The sequence below is a fragment of the Poecile atricapillus genome, chromosome W (genome assembly GCF_030490865.1).
Source record: "Poecile atricapillus isolate bPoeAtr1 chromosome W, bPoeAtr1.hap1, whole genome shotgun sequence".
In the NCBI taxonomy this organism is placed as follows: domain Eukaryota; kingdom Metazoa; phylum Chordata; class Aves; order Passeriformes; family Paridae; genus Poecile; species Poecile atricapillus.
Genome location: NC_081288.1, coordinates 85,712,571 through 85,733,133, shown reverse-complemented (window position 1 = coordinate 85,733,133; position 20,563 = coordinate 85,712,571). Strand labels below are relative to the sequence as shown.

General features: G+C 40.0%; 1 protein-coding gene across 1 annotated transcript in view; it reads right to left on the bottom strand.

The window, feature by feature from the left end:
* Positions 1–20,272, bottom strand: part of LOC131592508 (guanine nucleotide-binding protein G(q) subunit alpha) — a 333,898-nt gene extending 313,626 nt beyond the window's left edge. The window contains exon 1 of the mRNA XM_058864069.1: positions 20,137–20,272. Coding sequence (XP_058720052.1) covers positions 20,137–20,272 — 136 coding nt within the window. The remainder of the gene's footprint in view (positions 1–20,136) is intronic.
* Between the last annotated feature and the right edge of the window lie 291 nt (positions 20,273–20,563).

Below are 20,563 nucleotides of genomic sequence, written 5' to 3'. Positions count from 1 at the left end.
CAGGAGAGTGAACCTTGTTTTTCACACCGGTGTGAAGCAGCGGTGTTTGGGGCTCTCCGTTGCTGGCGCAAGACATTCTCCCACTGCGGTAGGGCTCTCTCCTGGTGCAAAGCGGCAGTGCAGTCCTGACTCTGGTACCACACCTCTCTGGAGCGAGCCAGGCAAAATGGTGAACTTTCTGTTTCCTGCCCTGGCTTTTTTTCCTGCCAAAACCATGCGCCCAGCAATTATGTAGATAGTATGGAATTAAACAGTGCTAGAAACTCCACCCCTCTTTTTCTCTGTACCCAGGACAAGGCATAAATAGTCAAGTCCAGGGCTAAGTTTGGAAAGGGGCTCCACTCTGAACCTTGTGACTCAATGGGAGGGTCTTCCTTATTCCATTTTATCCTTAACCTTCCCCACCCCCACCCCCTTCCCCCAGCCTCCACATGGATAATTTCTGGGTTGGCTTTGGTTTTAGATTGCTTGATTTTAGACTTGACTTTGCTTTTTCCCTGTGTGCTTTTAACATCTAGTAAGTAGTAGAGTGAACCTTGCCAACAACCATTATCGCACTTTCACTTTTATATTAAACCTGCTTTTGCCGATACCTTTGCTGGTGATTCTTTAAGCAACTTAAAACACTCATTTGTGACATGGAAGGGACCCATGCTGGGGCAGTTTGTGATGAAGTGTAGCCCATCAGAAGGACTCATGTTGGAGAAGTTCATGGAGGACTGTTTCCCATGGGAGGGACCCCACATAAGAGCAGGGAAAGAGTGTGAGTAGTCCTTCCCCTGCAAAGAAGCAGCTGAAACAACATGTGATGAACTGACTGAAATCTATATTCCCTGTCCCCCTGTGCTGCTGGGGGGAGGAGATAGAGAAAATCAAGAGTAAAGTCAAGCCTGGGAAGAAGAGAGGCATGGGAGGAAGGTGTTTTTAAGATTTGGGTTCATTTCTCATTAAACTACTCTGATTTGATTGGTAATAAACTCAATTAATTTCCCTTATTTGAGTCTGTTCGGCCCATGGTTGTAATTGGTGAGTGATCTCTCCATGTACTCATCTTGACCCATGAACTTTTTGTTAAATTTTTGCTCCCCTGTCCAGTTGAGTAGGGGAGTGACAGAATGACTTTGTTGGGCACCTGGTATCCAGCAAGGGTCAACCCATTCCACTATACTTCCTCATTACAGTCCTCTCAATGGAGGAAACATGGTATATTCAGTATATTCTAGAAGACTTCATCATAAGAGAAGATATATTCAAAAATTAACAGGATCACTATACTTGGCTGTAGGAAAAGTGCACACCTAAAACTTCAAGGTTTTCTCTATTTCTTCTATTCAATAACATGGAAGTTATTTTGTGTGGGTCTTTTTTTTTAATACAATTTATTCCATAGAGAGAGACTGAAAGATAAATCTTTATAGCAAACAATGGCATTAGTACATTTGAAGTGAGCTACTGGGAAAGGACAGAAAAAAGATAGACCAGTATTCGAATGAATTTTTCCTTATAATTTATGAATTTTCAGAAAGAAAATAGTATAGCATCACAAAGACAACTCCACTAGTAGCCATTATTGGAATCAACCAAGGAGAATCTTTGAAATTACTTGTCATTATTTGCTTTTTCGGCTCAAGATGCAAAGTAGTTCCACAGATTGAGGGCTCAGAAGATCACTACAAATAAAAACAAAACACAAGGATATAATAGGAAAAATCAGAAGTCTGCTTGCCCTTTTTAGAAAATAATGGCAAAGAGCCAAGAATGATTAATTGAAGGCTAAAAATCTCCTATTTATTGAGGCCTAACTGCCTTCAAGGATTTCACTGCCTAGTTATCTCAAGAGCACTGAAAAGCAGTTTTACGTTTAAAAAGGAACCTACATCTAGATAGATCTTGGCCTTTGCAAGATCTCCTGACTTTATAGCACACTTACATTAGTAAGTTTTGGGAAGGAAAGAGATGAGCATGTTAATTTCCCATGATCATTCTATTCTCTAACATTGTTCAGTACTTGTTTTGCCCATTACCTCTCCCAATTACTATCCTTATCTCAAAATCCTCATGATCTGAGTCACAGCACCAAAAAGACTGTAGTGGGTTGACCCTGGTTAGATGCTAGACACCCACCAAAGCCTCTCTATCATTCCCCTCCACAGCTAGACAGGGGAGAGAAAATATAATGAAGGGTTCAAGAGTTGAGATAAAGACAGAGAGATCACTCACTGTTTACCATCATGGGCAAAAGAGACTCGAATTAGAGATATTAATTGAATTTATTACTAACAAAATCAGAGCAAGATAATGAGAAGTAAAATAAGACCTTAAAAAAAACTTCCCCCCACCCCTCCCTCATTCCTGGCTCTACCTGTTTCCCCCCAACAGCACAGGTAGACAGGGAATGGGGATTATAGCCAGTTCATTACATATTGTTTCTGCTACTACTCAGGGAGATGAGTCCTTCCCCTTCTCCAGCATGGGGTCCCTCCCACAGGAGATAGTTCTCCATAAACTTCTCCAAGGTGAGTCTGTCCCACAGGCAACAGTTCTCCACAAACTGCTGCAATGTGGGTCACTCTTCCCTGGGGTACAGTCCTTCAGGCACAACCTGCTCCAGTGTGGGTCCTCCACAGGGTCGCAAGCCCTACCAGGAAACCTGCTCCAGCATGGGCTCCTCTCTCCATGGGTCTGCAGGTCCCTGCCAGGAGCCTGCTCCACCACAGGCCTCCCATGCGGTCACAGCACCCTCTTAGGCATCCACCTGCTCTGGTGTGGGTCTCCTCCAGGGGCTGCAGGTGGATCTTTGCATCCCTGTGGTCCTCCATGGGCTGCAAGGGGACAGCCTACTTCACCATGGTCTTCACCACAGGCTGTAGAGGAATTCCAGCTCTGGCAACTGGAGCACCTCCTGCCTCTCATTCTCCACTTACTTTAGTGTCTGCATAGCTGTTCCTCTCACATATTCTCACCCTGATCTTCTGAGGAAGCCCTTGAGCCTATTAGGGGAATTTCTGGAGGGGAGCCCTGGAAGAATCTTCCACAGGCTTCAAGGAAGCCTGACTGCTTAGGATGAGACAAAAAAGCTTCTCCATGGTGCTATGCAGCACTAAGTAAATTTACCTCGTTTCCTATAGGTCAGTGACCTTTGCCTTGCCCCTGTGCCACCCCTGTGCCCCTAGACTATTGGCCCTTGCCCCCATACTTAACCTGAGACACTGCAGGAAGTGTTGGTCTTCTTGCCACTGGAACCTTTGGTGGGGTTTGCAATAAACCTCTCTGGAATACTATACAGGAGACCCTTTCCATCTTTCTTCGCTGACCTAGCTGTGGTGTGAGTTTTGGATACAGTGACTGTCTGTGCCCACCAGAGCAGTTTCCTCAAGAGACCCTTTGGAGTGGTAGCAGAAACATTATCCATTTTTCTGCACTGCTACACTCTTCACTGGCTGCAATTACATTTGTGCAATAACTTGTTTGGTTTTTTCTTCTTCTCAAATATATTATCACAGAAGTATTACCACCATTTCTGATTGGCCCAGCCTTGGCAAGTGGCACATCCATCTTGGAGCCACCTGGCATTGGCTCTGCCAGACATGGAGGAAGCTTCCAGCAGCTTCTCACAGAAGTCACCCCTATAGCCCTCCCATTACCAAAACCTGTCCATGCAAACCCAATACAGTTACTTAAAGGTTTTGTGTGCAAAGGGAATTTTCTGGCAATAGACAGTGAGCCTCTGAGCACTGGGCAGAAGAGCTGAGTTTTTTATCACAATCAAACATTATTTATCAGGAGGTGTTGGTACTGGTGTGGTATGACGCTGACCACACTGGGGTTACTAACACCAGGTCAGTTCTTAATGCCTCTTGGCTTATAGTCAACTACTTGAAGCTGCATTCTGCTTCAATACTGTAGATGTTCAGGGCTCAGTTGAAACGTAGCCCTATGCTACCTAATAGAGCCCATAATCCAAAGTAACAAGATATCCTGTTGTCTATCCCACATGATAGACTACTAGCAAACACTGCTATTCCTTGAGAAGTGTGCTGGCCTACTACTGCTGGAAGTCCTGAAAACTGCAGAACTAAGGATTTCACTGATTTTCCTCAAGTAGCCAGTCATAGCAGCCCAGGAATGTCTGCAAAATAATCTCTTATAAATCCTTAAGCACACAAGGGACTGATAGGTGAGGGGCAGCATAGTAAGATTCCAGCCACACTAATTAAATGTCTGGGTGAACTGGTAACAGCTCATACACACCTGCAAGATGATGCTGCAGCACACTCACTGTGAACTCAATAGCCTCAAAATCCCTGCCCACCCAACAGAATGAGTCAGGGGTTTAAATGTTCTACTAAATAAGAAAACTCATTTTCAGGGAGTACAAGAGCTCAGACTGTATGTGCCAGCACTGGAGACCAGGAGTCAAATCCCAACCATGCTTCAGCTATGTTTATTCACATCTGAAAATGATATATAACCTGTTGGTCACCACAAGCATGTAGGACAATATAGTCCAACAGGCTCCAAATCCTCATCTTAGTAAGATTGTCTGGCCATGTGTCATAGAGTTCCTTTACCTTTAAGAAAGTTAAAGTTGCTGGGGTCTCCTGGGAGTCTTTTCTCTTGACCAATTATCGGTCATTGCTGAGAATTGACAGCAGTTTTAGCCATTGAAAAGTAGAATCAACTTGTGAACCCCACCTTAAAGTGTACACCCAGAAGTCTGTAGTTGTTCTTTGTTTCCTGGCTGTGAAGAGTGGCGGAGCTCCGGCTGGCCTCCCGTTCTCTGCCCAGGCCATGCGGCCTGGGTGGGGGGCCGAGCTGGGCCTGCCGTTCTCCCGCCCGGGAGATGGGGGCCGGCGGGGGCTTACCCCGGGCTGAGCCGGGCCAGGCCGGTTCCTGGCTTAGCTGCAGGTTTTGCTGTGATAGAATTTACCAGAAAACTGCCGAGTAAAGAAGAAAAGCTTTGGACCTGCGGCAGGCTGAGACAGCAACCACACGGCAGAGCAGCCATGAAGAATCTTCTATCAAAGACAGCTCTAGCTGCTGCTCCGGCAGAGATCACAGAACCATCTACAAAAGCCTGGGCAAGATTTTAACTCTTTCTTATCCAGATGAAACTTGCGGATTAATCTTTTCGTCCAGAAAGAGAAAAGGAGAGTGATCCACATGAAAAGAGACTTTATAAACTACTAGTGGTAAGAAAGAAAAGAAAACTTCAAGAAAGGTAGAGAATTAAGAAGATGCTTTAATTAAGCTGAAATATCTTTCTGTTAAAACTATGGAAATAGACAATGAAGTCCTGAAAAGAACTCCTTTAATTCATAATAGAGTATGGGGAGGAATAAAGTGTTCAAAGTGTAAATTTGAGTAAAAAGTGGAGTAATTGTGGTATAGTGAAGTGCTGGGAGATTTGAAGCCTTGAGAGGCAATGAGAAAACTGTTTTTCTAGTGAAGCTCACAGGAGCAGATGAAGAATACCTTTTTGCCTTTGACTCACTTATCCTTAAAAATACTATCCCCAAACTAATGACCTATAACATTTCAGAGTGATGTGGAATAGGAGGGGTGGGCTCTGATAATAACAGCTCTGAGCAGCTGATATCAGAAGAACGAGAAACTATAACAAAATAGTTTTCTTGTGAAAAACTCCATAAATTAACAGAAAGGAACTTCTGTTTCTCTACAGAAACTGAGAAAAAGACTATAAAAAGAATTAGAACTGTTTAAACCATCAAAATTATAAAGTTTTTGTCTCTGTTGTCATGTGAACAAAAGAATAGTGAGCAGTAAGAAATGAAAAGGTTTTTTCTAAAAGTTTATTCTGGTGTTCTTATTCTTGTAGTTTGTCAATAAACTTCTCTTTATTCCTTTTAAGTTTTATGCCTAGTTTGCTCTTATTTTAATCCATATCTCACAGCAGAAAAATAATAATTCTTTTTTCCCCCTTGTTTGTTAATTACTGGTTCAAAACCACGACACCATGTCCAAAAGCTAGACTATGATCAAAGAGAGAAGATGTACTGTAAGTGCTGGGGATTATAAATTTACTTTAAAAATTTACTTATAGAATATTAGAAATTAATTTGGTATGTTTACATTTAATTGTAACTTACAGCTTAGCATGAGTGGGCTCTGCTCAAAATGTAGCAGAGGTGAACTCTAACAGAATTCTGTCAGCATGAATTGCTAAGCAGGGGAGAAAACAGAGGAAGACTGGATACCTTCAGATAAGGGTTGAGACCCTAGAGGGCCCCAAGGCTGGCCCAAGCTGGAAATAAGAGCAGTTAATGGCCTTCCCAGGTGGACATGAAGAAAGAATCCAATGAAGTGTTGGAAGACCCCAGACCACAAATCACCATTGGATCAAGAGGCATGTGTGGGGTGCGTGAAGAGCATGTGAAGATCAGGTGCACAGACTGTGAGGGTATAAAGGTACAGGATTCTTTGTTCAGGGTCCCTCTCTGGAGCCACCAGCTCAAGCTGAAATAAACCAACTCGGCATCAGAAGCCAGGGTCTGAACTTTTCTTAAACAGATAGCAACCCAGATGGGATCCTAGGTCTTGTCTCTGTATCATCCTGACTCCAAATGTCCATACTGCTGGCAGACAGGGAGTTCATGTGGGCCCTTTGCAATGGAAGCTTTCTCTCTAGAATGACTTTAAATTCTGACACAGAGGCAGGTGGGATGCAGGTTCAAATCTGGCACTCCAAGGAGGCAGGTTTGAGTCCAGCCTTACTCTATAACAGATGACAAGGAGTTTGTCTAAGAGAGGCTTAAGTCCTCTGAAAAATGGTACCTGTATTTTGGTTAAAAATAAATTTGGAGTTCAAGTCACTGAAATGAGGTAAAAAGGAAATTTGGGGTTAGAGCTCCTGAAACAAGGTAAAACTGGGGAATATGGCCAGAGTAGAGCAGGGGATGGCCTTGGCTGAAATCCTCCAGAATTGAAGAAAAAAATAAAACAAAACAAAACAAAACCAAAGTCTGGAACAAAAGAACTGTTGAAAAAGTGTGCTATAGAATTGTATCAGGAGGAATTCCCATTCGTCACTACAAAAATAAGGATAAATCCATAGAAAAACTGGCCAGGTTGTGGTACACATTTGATCAAAACCATCTAACATCTTCAAGAATATCTTTAGAGAATCATCATTCTAATAATATGTTATTGGCTTGTATGGGATAATTTGGCTTATGCAAGGAGAAAACCTACAACAAAATCAGAAAGCAAATGATGATTGCAATCACAGAACTGGTATCTGAAATGGGGGAGGATGTTCCTCCCTATGCTGCAGCTGCTGTGGCTGTTTCAGCCACTCGCTTTTTCTTCTACCCTCCACCTTTGCAAACTGCAGCTGCTTTATCTCCTTATTCTTTCACTTTGCTTGCTGTCCCTTCACTTGCTCCTGCTCCTACCTCCCCGCTGCTGCAAAATGCAGGGCTATATCCTATGTCCCTGCACACAGTGCCAAATCCCGCTGCTATACAACCCAGGGCTCTGACAAGTAATGCGCCAGTGTTAGCATTTTACAGCCATTATCTGTGGTCCTCATGAGAATGAACAGCTTGGGGAAGTAAAATGTCAAAGCTAAGGGAGGATGCTGTTTAGAATTGTTTCAAGTTTAAATGTATATATAAAGGCTCATGTGTTTTATTTTCAGCTTTTGTGATCCACAAGTAAGAAGAACCTAGCTGAAAAAAAAAAAAAAAGATTGTATGTGGCACTCAGTGCCATGGTTTAGTTGAGGTGGTATTAGGGCATGGGTTGGACTCTATGATCTTAAAGGTCTCTTCCAACCTAGTGATTATGTGATTCTGTGAAATCTAGTCAGATGAAAGTATAAACATGTAAAAAAATACTGAGTGTAGCCATGTTTGTATATGATGGAAGGGAAGAAAGGCAAAAGGTGGAATGTCGCCCTGAAAACTCAGCTTCTGAGCTTGCTAACATAGTTTTCTAAAGACTTTCCCAGGACAGTAACTGTAAACATAGATATGTGTACATTCTTTCTGTTACACGTCTTGTGATGGACATCTCTCATGGCCAGTGCTGTGAGAAAGTGTTATCCTGACCACCCAATCCCTGGCTGTGGTCAGGAGCCTATAAATCCTGGAGGGAAAAATAAACCTCTCTCTTCTCTTCACCACACCTCGACCTGTGTCCATGTGATCTATTCATCTTCAGCGGCAACAGTGGAAGAATGGAAGGTGAAAAGAAAGATGAAGGAACAGAAAGTGAATTTATTTGCAACAGTGTTGGCAAAAAATTTCAGGATAGAAACAAAGGATTGGAAATAAGAATGTATGGGGAAAATGTAATAGTTGTGGACTCACCAGTGTGTCTCTTGGGAAAGGATCTGTTGCAGGCTTTGAATATAGAAATAAGGTTGGCACCAGAAGGAATAGATTTTATTGTTATGGGAATGAATGTGATAAAAGAAAAAATGCAAGAAGGTATAACCAGAAATTATTTTGGAATACCTTCAGAATTGAGAAAAGTCACAAAGATATTGTGGAGCTGGATGAGCACAGATGTGGAACTACTGAAGTTGGCACAGCCCATGTGGATAAAAACAATGAGGTTAGAAGACCTTAGACCACAAATCACCATTGTACCAAGAGGCGTGTGCAGGGCGCATGAAGATCAGGTGCACAGACTGTGAGGATATAAAGGCACAGGGATTTCTTTGTTCAGGGTCCCTCTCTGGAGGCACCCAGCTCGACCTGTAATAAACCAACTCTTCATCAGAACCTAGGGTCTGAACTTTTCTTAAACAGTAAGCATCCCAGACTCTTCCACTTGCAGTTAAGGAACATTCAATTCCTTCAGGAGAAACTTGGACCCTTTGCAGAAATTGCAGAAGGCCTTCTAACAGTCCTCTAAAGTCATTGTTTCTCAAGGTGTAACACTTTTTTCATATTTCACAGAAATGCTAAATAGCTGCTGCAGGCATTCATCAAGCATTGTTCCTTTTACAAAGACATTAGATTATAGTCATATTGTGCTCATGAGGTAGACAAGCCATGAACACAGCAAATATAGTACATAAGAGAATCTGCAGGTATCCCAAGGGGTAGGTGCATATGGCTGGGATAGCTATTTCATTAATGTGCACTCTATTTGGATGCAAGTAAGTCCCTGACAACAGATGAAGGAACTTGCTTAACTATATTTAACACTGACAATGACAGCAAAATTGAACATATGTGAACATGTCATCTGTGAATATCCACTGATCATACTTGAGTTTTGCTAATAAACAAATAATTGCAATTCTTCCAAATAATAAATATCTAAACATACCACATCTATTAGCTTGGCATCAAATTTAAATGACAATTTTGTTATATACCAGGAGAAATAAAACACCAGGCCACCTAATGGTAAATTCCTGGACAGGTAAAGAATATACGCTAGAGCATCACTGGATGTACATGGAAGATGGAGTTGCAGAGTTTGAATATTTCTCATTGTTAAAATGAAAAACATTCAGAAAGACAGACTGGCCAAAAAGGCCAGAGTATCATTTCACTACTGAAAGAGAAGGATGAGAGGGAAAACAATAATGTACTTATTTAACAGAAAAAAATAAAACTAAGATTAAAATTGAACAAAGCATCAAATTAAAAGAGGAAATTCAACTGTCTACAAAAATGCTAGATGCATAGGTAGTAAACCCAAAAACTTGCTAATATACAAATTAAATTTAAACAGGGAGGTATAATCGAAGCAAAGATTTATATGAGTCAAAGTGCAGTGATTAACATTTCTGGGCTTCAAAATTGGCTTCTAGACAGTGATCTTTAAGGTTTTCACTTTAAAATGTAATAGACAGAAAGAATTGACACAAAAGCTAGAACCATGTCAGATGACCAAGTCACAGGTGATTTGACAGACAACTGAGTGGGGCCCTTTAAACAGCTTAATGAAAACAGGAGGTAATAGTCTCCCAGGGCAACATAACGGATGCTAAAAATCTCAAGCAAATGACACCGGAATATCCATATTTCAGAAATGACGATTTTCTAACACAGAAAAGCACCATACAGAAATACATCTTATCATATGAAGAAAAAGAACTTGTGGCAGAACTGAAGTAAAAAGTAACTTTTAGAGAGTGTTATCATGACTTGATTACATTTGTTATGTGCAAGCAAAAAAAAGTCTAAAACTAGTAGTACAAATACTTCATGTTTCATGAGAGATACTTGAACAAAAGCTGACAGAATTAGGAGTGAGAACAGCTGCAATTAAATTTAAAATGGGAACAACTAAGAGGCATTTTATAACATTTCATTAAATAGCTAGACAGTCTCAATTCCACAAAACAAGAAAGTCAGTAAAAGGAGTTTGGATAAGAGGGGATGTAAAAAGAGAAAGTTGAAATAGGTAAGTCAAAACCTTCAGAAGTATTAAAAATTGTTAAGGGGAAGGGAGTAGGGAAGAGAAGTTAAATGAGGAACTAACGGGTTCCAAAGACTGGGGGGAGGCGATTTCTTTTGTTTTCTAAACTTCATATTTTCATGCAAAAAAAAATAATACTTAAAACTGCATTGGTCCTCTATTAAATGAATGTGGATCTTCATATTAACACCAAAAAATCCACACACGGTTTGCAAATATTTCTGGTTTAGTTTTAGGGAAACACAGATCATATTTAAAGTGACAATGAAAGAGTTTCCACTACAGCAGTTACTGAAAATGTAACAGAGCAGTTACTAAAGTTAGAACATTGTTGTTACTCAGTAAGTCTAGACACCTCTTATCAAAGGGATAACTGATCAAAAAGCTCCTCTGTCTTATAAATCTTGAAATATCACAATAAAACCAAAAATCCAACCAAAACCCAAGGATGGGAATGGGAAGTGGGAGGGATTGCATAGTAAGAGTGAAGCAGTTACAACAGTTCTAGTGGTTTGGTTTATAAATGCAGCAGTTTTCAGGAACTAGACTTCTGCTAAGCAATTGATTTGGTATCATACAACAAACAGCACACATTCATTCTTTAAACAGAAAGTATTAAATTACATAAGAGAAAGTCTTCAGGCAGCTTTGTTTCTAACAGGATCCCAGTGATACCCCCATTGTGATAAGAAACTTAAATACTTTTACCCATGAGATTAAAAAAATCCCACCTCTTAACTTACTACTGACAATACCTGTAGGTGACACAAAAGCTGTGAACTGGTAAATTACAAAGAGGATATGATGACATGAAGTAATTGGAATAACCTGTAAACCATGAACAGGCAGAGACTGTGCTTCTGAATACAGATAAATGTAAGGTTAACTATACAAGAATAGAGAAAGCAGGTTGCAAATGATCAATGAACCCATCCTGAAAAGCAATTATTTTGACAAATATTTTAGTTATGGTAGATAGCCATCTAAAACATGAATAGTTTGATGCAATAACTAAAAAGGTCATTGTTTTCCTTGCACAAATCTCAACAGTGGCATCTCAACTACCACAAGAAAAGTTTTACTTCTGCTCTTGTAGTAAAGAATGCATACACCTCTGTAGGAACTGACAATGGTCAAATAAGACATTTTTAAGCTTCAGGCATTAGCTTGAGCCTGTGTGAAACTAAGTCACACAACTTTCTCACTCTGGCCTGAGAAATCATAAGGAGGAATCCAAACAGTCCTTAGAGAAGGAAAACAACCTTTGCAGGTATTGTTTGTTGCCTTGTTGTTTACTTGCAAGGAACAGTCAAGGGGTGTTGTTCCTAACTGTCCAATGATGGTGATGTGTTAGTTTCATGACCAATGAGAGTTTTACCTTTTCGGACCTGTCTATAAAAGATCTGGAAGAATAAAACTTGGTCTCTTTTGCAACCAAAGCTAGAGTCTGTCGTCACTTCACTGTTCCTAATACAGTGCGACACACCTCAGTGCTAATTTCTCAGTCTGTAATTCAGAAGTGATGTTGGAAAGGATGAGAAAGATAACTATAAGAATGATTAAAGGACTCAAAAATTCACCCTACAATTAGCACTAGGAAATCAATTAATTTAGCTTCATCATAGATACAAAGATTAACGACAATCTTGGTATCAGTTTCTAAGTGCCCATGGATCATATATCTAATATCAAAGGTAAAAATAGACAAAATATAACAAGTGACTAGAAGCAAATCCTAGACAAATTAAAGGTACAAACAGGACAATGTTTCACAGGGGAAAGTTATTTTTTATAACATGCCAAGAATTGTGCAAGCATGTTGATTTGTTAATAGTTTTCAGCTCAAGAGTGCATTTTTTGCCTTTGTGTATCAAGATAAGGGTAATTTAATAGGTGAAGAAAAAGCTACACATGTAAGCAAAAAAAAAAGAGGCATTAATTCATTGTTTTAACACTTTCTGGGCCTCAGCATGTACAATGCTATTTGGGAAGACAAATGTCATTTCTCCCTTTTCTCCTTTCCCAGAGCTTTTATTGCTGAGCACATCCTATCAATCCCCCCTCCATTGACTTGAGATCAGGGATGGGGGAAGGGGGGGTCAGAGTAGAGAAAAAAAAAAGATAAAATCTTAACACTGTGAAAGGACTGCTCAGCAATAGCCAGAACATTGATGATATCAACACTGGTTTAGTCACAAATCCAAAACACAGTATGATACAGGCTGCTATGAGGAAAATTAACTCCATCCCATCTAGATACAGCATTGAATTTTTATTGCTAGCATTGCCATGGTCTATGAGATGAAGTGGCATACATAATGCCTAGTAAAGCAAATATCAGAGCTTAAAAAAAAAAGTCCCATATTAGATCTTGTTTCTCAAGTCTGATAGGTTCCTAAAACCACCTGACACCTTTCCCAACTTCCATGCATTTGAATTTTTATGGCCTTATAAGTTAGCATTTGCTGCTACAGAAACCTTCTGCCTTTCTGGCTGAAACCCATTTACCCAGAAACACGGATAGAAGTAATTTCAGGAATTCTTATCCAACATTCTCTAACATGACCAAGATAATTAACATTCAGATTAACAATTTAAGAGTATAAATTGGGAGAGGAGTGGCTACATAATAACCCTGCTGGGGGTGCAGGTCAGCAACAGGCTCAATTGAAGTCAGCATTGTACTCCAGCAGCCAAGAGGGCAAAACACATTCTGGGATGCACCAAGCACAGCACAATCAACTGGTCAAAAGTGGTGACTATCTCTCTGTATTTAGCATTGGGGTGGCCTCACCTTGAGTATTGTGTGCAATTCTTGGACCCACAATTAAAAAAGGATTTGAAGGTCCTTGAAGTGCCCTCAGAGGAGGGCAACAAAGCTGGTAAAAGGGCTGGAAGGCACATCCTGTGAGGAGTGGCTGAGGACTCTGGGTTTGTCTAGTTTGGAGAAATGGAGTCTGAGGCAATGTCATGGCTCTCTGAAGCTTCCTGAGGAGGGGAAGTGGAGAGGGAGGTGTTGATCTCTTCTCCCTGGTATCCCGACAGGATCACAGAATATGTTGAGTTGGATGAGACCCACAAGGATAATCAAGTCCAACTCCCAGTCCTGCACAAGACCATCCCCAAGAGTCAAACCATGTACCAAAAGTGTTGTCCAAATAATTCTTGAACTCTGGCAGGCTTGGTTCTGTGACCACTACCAGTGCCCAGCCACCCCCTGTGTGAAGAACCTTTTCCTAATATCCAACCTAAACATGCCCTGGCACAACTTCAGGCCCTTCCCTTGGGTCCTGTCACTGGTCATCACAGACAAGAGATCAGTGTCTGCCCTTCCTCTTCCCCTCACAAGGAAGCTACCAACTGCAATGAGGTCTTCCCTCAGTTTCCTCCAGGCTGAACAGACCAAGTGACCTCAACCACTCCTCAAATGACTTCCCCTCACAGTCCTTCATCATCTTCATTGCCCTCCTTTGGACACTCTCTAGTAGCTTTATATCTTTCTTATATTGTGGTGACCAAAACTGCATACAATATCCAAGGTGAGGCCACCCCAGTGCAGAGCAGAGCAGAGCAGGAAAATCACCTCCCTTAACTAGCTGGTGATGCTGTGCCTGATGCACCCCAGGACACAGTTGGTCCTCCTGGCTGCCAGGGCACTACTGACTCATATTCAACTTTCCATTGACTGGGACTCCCTGGTCCCTTTCTGCAGCACTGTTCTCCAGCATCTCATTTCCAAGTCTCTCTGTACATCCAGGGTTTCCCCATCCTCAGTACAGAATCCAGCACTTTCCGTTGTTGAATTCCATACAGTTAGTGATTGCCCAGTCTTCTAATTTGTTGAGGTCTCTCTGCAGGGCCTCCCTGCCTTCAAGGGAGTCAACAGCTCCTCCCAGTTTTGTATCATCTACAAACTTGCTTAGTATCCCTTCCAGTTGTGCGTCCAAGTCATTTATGAAGATGTTGAAGAGAATTGCCTCTAAGATGGAGCCCTGTAGAACTCCACTAATGATGGGTCAGCAGCTTGATGTTACCCCAAGTCACTATAACCCTTTGTGCCTGACCAGTGAGCCAGTTGCTCACTCATTGCATGGCATGCTGGATATTTTGTCCAGTACAATACTATGAGAGGATGTGTGTGAATGGTTCAAAGCTATACCAGGGGAGGTTTAGACTGGACATCAGGAAGTGTTTCTTTTCCCAGAGAGGGGTCAAACACCGGGACAGGCTTCCCAGAGACGTGATCGATGCCCCAAGCCTGTCAGTGTTAAAGAGGCATTTGGACAATGCCCTTAATATCATGCTTTAACTTTTGATCCATCCTGAACTGGTCAGGCATTTGGACTAATGATCATTTTAAGTCCCTTCCAGTTGAACTATTATATTCTCAAATTTAGCATGAAGGAAAAAAAAAAAAAAAAAAAAAAAAGAAAAAGAACCCACAGATATATTGCTCTTAAAACTTCCCCGGGAACTTTGAAAACTTTCCAAACTGTAGTATCACTTAGACTTATGCCCCTCAGTATCTTATTTCTTTGCACAGTGTTATTAATACAATACTTAAAGCCTGTTGCCCACTTCTCTGATTTTAAGAATACTATTTATATGGCTTCATAGTATTTCCAATATTCAAGTGCTTCCTCAGTTTTTATTTTACTTTGTTGCTCTTGATTCTTGCAAGTTAGACTTTTTAAATAAGTAGAGCAAATAACAGCTGAATGTTGAAAAATGTCCCATAATTTTATTAGCAACAGCTGCATGCAATCTCGTTCAAGTATGAGAACACGTTTCCTGAGTATTAATCCATTCAGCAGAGCAAGAAACACACATCTACCTTATCATGCTCTCCCTTCCCAGGATTAATTTTTCAGATTGTTGTATTACTTCAAAAGAAATGCTGTTGCTTATTAAATTACCACTGCCTTTACACACCAAACATAATTTGAAGTAGCTAAAAACATAGAAATATTTCTTAACATTACAATATATACCCTAAAGTCCCTTCTCAAGAGAGTCCTCTGTTTATCATATGTTTCCCTCCTGTACAAATTCAATGTTTTTAAAAGGAAGTAGAAATTTTGGGTCCCTTGATTTTTTGGCATATGAGCAAAACTAAGTCAGAATTCTTTGACTATTGAGGTTCTAATTTCCATTAACTACAGTAGATCACTTTTAAAGGAGAAAAATCAAAACAAAATAACCCAGAAGAAAATCCTTTTTAAGAGCTGAAAATAAAATATTCCTTTATCATGCATTAAAAAATTAATATGCTCTTTTCCAGCAAATGTGAAATCATGATATCACATAGATATCAAGATGATGAGTCATGTTTTCCTCAAAACCAGTTATTTTTATAAATGGATGTATATGTCTATATATATATAATAGATCAGTTTGTCATCCACAATCAAAATTACATAGCCTTAGAAACAGCTTCTCCAAACTAAGATATACTTACCACTCTAATTTCAACATACATTAAGATATATATTAAGTATTTGCTTGTTTTCTAATCATAAATACATACTGTTATAATTACCTAAACTTATTTGCAAGTGTTCAGTGCAAGTATAAGTATGGATCTATACAAGATAATAAGAAGAGGTTGCAATGCTCTTCCAAAATAATTACATTTTCTGCTTTAATGAAGAGCAAAGAAAATAGTCAATTAGGATATGCTAATCAATATCAGTATTTTTAAATTGTGCACTAATAATCCTAAAATGCGTAGTATCAGTTTATTTACTTATATAAGTAGATGAGACTGTCTATTTGCATATATATTTCAGATTACAGCAGGGAAGGAAGACTGATTGTTGGCTTGATGGGCCTGCTTCCTCTTCAAGGTTTCTGAAGTTTAAGCCTGCTAATTTGCAGAGTTCTGTACACAAATCTTTCATTCAGCTACCACAGGTATACAAATAAAACCCTACAATGTATATATATCCTATAGGTCTGGAGAAAAAACATAGTCTTCCACTTAAGACTAGTTGGAATTCATGTTAAATTAAAATGGTTTACCTCCCACCTGTTTTCTTTGGTAACATATAGATAATGAAAAGATACTCATATTTGACACCTTGCTTCACTGATTCATCTCCAATACCTAACTTTGCCAAAGCTTATAGATATTGCTGATTATTTTCTTAGATACTCCTGAAGAGAAAATAATGCATAACACAAGTATATACAGTGTACAGGCATATTATTTCCAGTAGTGAAGGTTTATGGCTACAAACTAACATTTAAGCCCAAACATTACTTTCTGAGACTGGGTAAAACTTCCACTGATGACAGTCAAAATTATATACATAGAAAGATCACATGCCTCTTGCTACTTTACAAATACGTATATACATGCTTAAAATACAAGCATGCAGAATACTGTACATTGTTTGGTGTATACCAATATAAAATACTAAAAACACATGACTTTTTTATACTGTAGCAATATATATATTTACAACAGCAAACAAAAAATAAATGTTAACAACTTTATGCTCTGGAGAAGAATCGTAAAGTTTTGCAAAATGTTCAGTAGTAATGGAATACAGAAGAATTTCAAAAATACAGGAGATAAAAACCAAATTCAGTGGAAGACTGAATTTGCTGCAAATTACATTAAACATTGAAACCAACTTGTGCTAGCTGAACTATTTTCAGTGCGTATGCTAGAGTTCTCACTTTTTAGAATTACAATAGTAAGAGAGACTTTGCTTAATTTTTTACAGTAGATTAGAACAGGACAGTGATGTTCAATGCAGAACCTAAAAGTGGTATTTTAATGTTTAATCATGTAGAGAGTTTATTTTTAAACTAATAATTAAAAATAGTATTACCATGCAAAAAGTTTTCAAGAAATTGCTTTCAACATTTTAAACTCTAATCCCATGAAAAGTAAAAACATATCAGTAATACACAAGAAAGTTGCACACAGCATAATGTGTGTCACACAGTAACAGTAACCAACACAGTTAGGAGGGAAATATTTCACTTTGCAAGGAAGCACTATAATTTCTACAAGTTAAGGAGGGAAAACAAATCCTCCATTCTGACCCAGAATTTTTTCTTTATATTTCCTACATGTTTGCATTTGTATGTATGTCTAATTTTTAAACAAGAACAAAAAATATGGCATAGACATGCTCATTTGTTCCTTACAACCTTTTGATTTAATACCTTTTACTTTGTACTTGCAACAGGTTCAAAAAGCACATGTGGTCAGTTAACACAGCTCAGCTTAAGCTGTGTTCTCACCTTATGATGAAAAGGATATACCTTTTCTCCCATGTTCAAAAGCCTTTAACCCATTTAGGCTTCTAAATCCAACAACACTTTTCAGTGTGGAACTGAGCAGCTGGCACTTTTTTTAAAAGTTTGCCTTACATTTATATAAAATAAAGCACTACTGCTACTTTAAGTTTTGATGGCTAAAGATACATAATGGGACAGTAAAGGTCAAGACAATTTAAAAAATGGATGGCAAACAAATTCAGACATTTCCTAGTTTCATCATTTTAATTATTATTTTCCTATTTTTAAAATGGTTTTGTCCATCTTAATCATATGAATTACCCAAACAAATAACACAAGCTTAAGAACTGAACAAACTACTATGCTGGGGAAGCAGTGAAAGTGACTGAAAGTACTGTCAGATACCTAAGAGAAATACACTAATTAAAACAAATTTTTAGAAAGTTTGGGTTTTGGTTTGTTTGGGTTTTTTTAATAAATTGAAACTTGAATCTCTATCCAACCCCGTGACTTCAACAGTGGTTTACTGCTATACTGCATTTTACAATATTAACTGTTAAACAGCTGCACATGCACAAACACTTTCAATCAAATATGTGACTGCAGCTGACAAAGTACAACATGAAAAATATATACACAAGAACAATTTATATACTGATTTCTACTCAAGTACAGATATGTTATTAAGTATGAAGCAGAACATTTACCTCGGTTTCATGTACATCATGCTCACACATTCAGAAGCATGGTTTATACAGATACTGATATATGAAGGAAATATTCCTACAGGCAGTGTGTTTTCTTCAAAGCTTTCTAAGTGATGGATTCTTATCTATTTGCTCTGAAAACACTTTATTTCATTTGATCTAAAAGTAATACCACAATTAGGCCCTAATCTACCATTACCAGTGGGTGGATCTTATGAAACAATACCAGATCTGCACTACTGACTGTGGAATCAAATCTCTGAATTCCTTCTCTGTGTGGTATATGTTGCAACCATTCAGTAGGTTTCATGCATTTTAAAAAACTTGGGAGAAACCTCTAGCATTACTGCAAGACCAGGAAATGCAGCAACAATTTTGACTTGAGTAACAAGTCAAACATCAACTGCCTCTCCTGTAGCAAATGCATATAGTTAAGTAATTATACTTGAACATCCATAAAATCTTAAAAACGAAAGCTATCTGTCCTCTATTTTATCTTGGTTTTGGATCTTGAAATAGCCACAGCACACACTTCCATCAACCCAAAATTAGGCCAAAATGAGACAGAATGTTATTACTGGTAACATTGTATGTCTCCACCCCTCCTTTTTCCATATCAGTTAAGGATGCCAATACCTTTCTCCATATACAGAAGACAAACTATTATTTAAAGTAGAAAATAACACATTCATAAGCAAGCATTAAAATAAATTAGTTCCTTTCAAATCACCTTAGTGTAAAGGCAGTTTATTCCCCCAGTATAAATAATTACTTTAATGTACCTGACCCAAGACTAAAGTCTTCGGCATAAACACCCCACATCCACTTGGAACATTCCCATTCACTCAAATACTGGTGCAGACATATTTCAAGGCCTGCTAGTCTACGACAGAAGCTGTATTACCACAAGAACTACACAGTGTACTAGAGCACCTCAGATAAAGACAAATGTGTTTTAATTCAAAAAGCTTATTTTAACAAGCCAAATTCCTATTAAACATTGCCTTTGCACACTTGTGGCTCCAAAATAACAACCTGTTTTAATTAAAGATAAATGATACAATAGATTTTATTTCTTGGAAAAGTGGGTGGATTTCAAAGGTCTTAAAGATCCTGCTATCCACCAGTATACTTTAAGGTTACTTTTCACCTTCATGGGTGCATCTTGGTCTTTATGATTTCTTTCTCCTTTTGCTTTAAAAGTCAGTCTACAATCTGGGCATAAGCCCCGTATCCCATTTTGCCTCATTGAATAAAAATCACAATGAAAAAAATGCAACTGCTGACCCAGCAACCTAAGACTCTGAAAACAATGCACCAGAAATCTGCAAAGCAACCCCCCCCGCAAGTTCTTTCATTAATCTGCTTCCTTACCATTACTCTCCTATAACCATCATCGCCGATATTCCCCCAACACCCCCTTCACTGACCAGCCATCTTTTCCCTCTCCATTTTGGAAGGATGTGTTCCCCACCATATCAAACCCACCCACAGGAACCACGGTTATTTACCCAGCTACAAGCGCCTTGGCGAACGAAGCCTGCACACGAGCGCGCACACACAACGCGGTGGCGGAGGAACGACGAGAGGGTCACTGCCACCATCGCCACGGCCGCCCCACGGTGAAGGTGGTAGGCGCCTGGGGGAAACCGAACCGACCACGCCATGTAATGGACTGGGGGGGCAGCCGGACAGAGCCCGGGGCGGCGATGTCTGGGCTGTACCCCCAGCAGCGCTTAAGGCGTGTGTGCTGACGGCGGCCCACACTCACCCAGCAATAGCAGCTTCAGTTCCCGACGGGCGTCCCGCTTGTCCCGGCGCAGCTGCCGCTCGATCTCGTCGTTGATCCGCCGGGCTTCCTTGGCTTCCTCGCTCAGGCAGCACGCCATCATGGACTCCAAAGTCATTCTTCCTAACTGCTTCAGACAACCCCCACCCTAAAAACGCGCGCGCACACACACCCCACCAGAGCACCAGCCCCGGGGGACACAGACGCTCTCTGCCCGGAAGTCCCCACCCGGGCACAGTAGAGCAAGTGCAGCGAGCTGCCTCGATGCCACACACAGATAAGGAAAAATCGAGCCCCCAACAGCACAAATCCCCCCGTTCCCTGCCTCAAATAGTCGCTGCTTCCAACTCCTCCTCTAAATTATGCACCAAAAACATGAAAACATCCACCACTGCAACCGTGGCGGCAG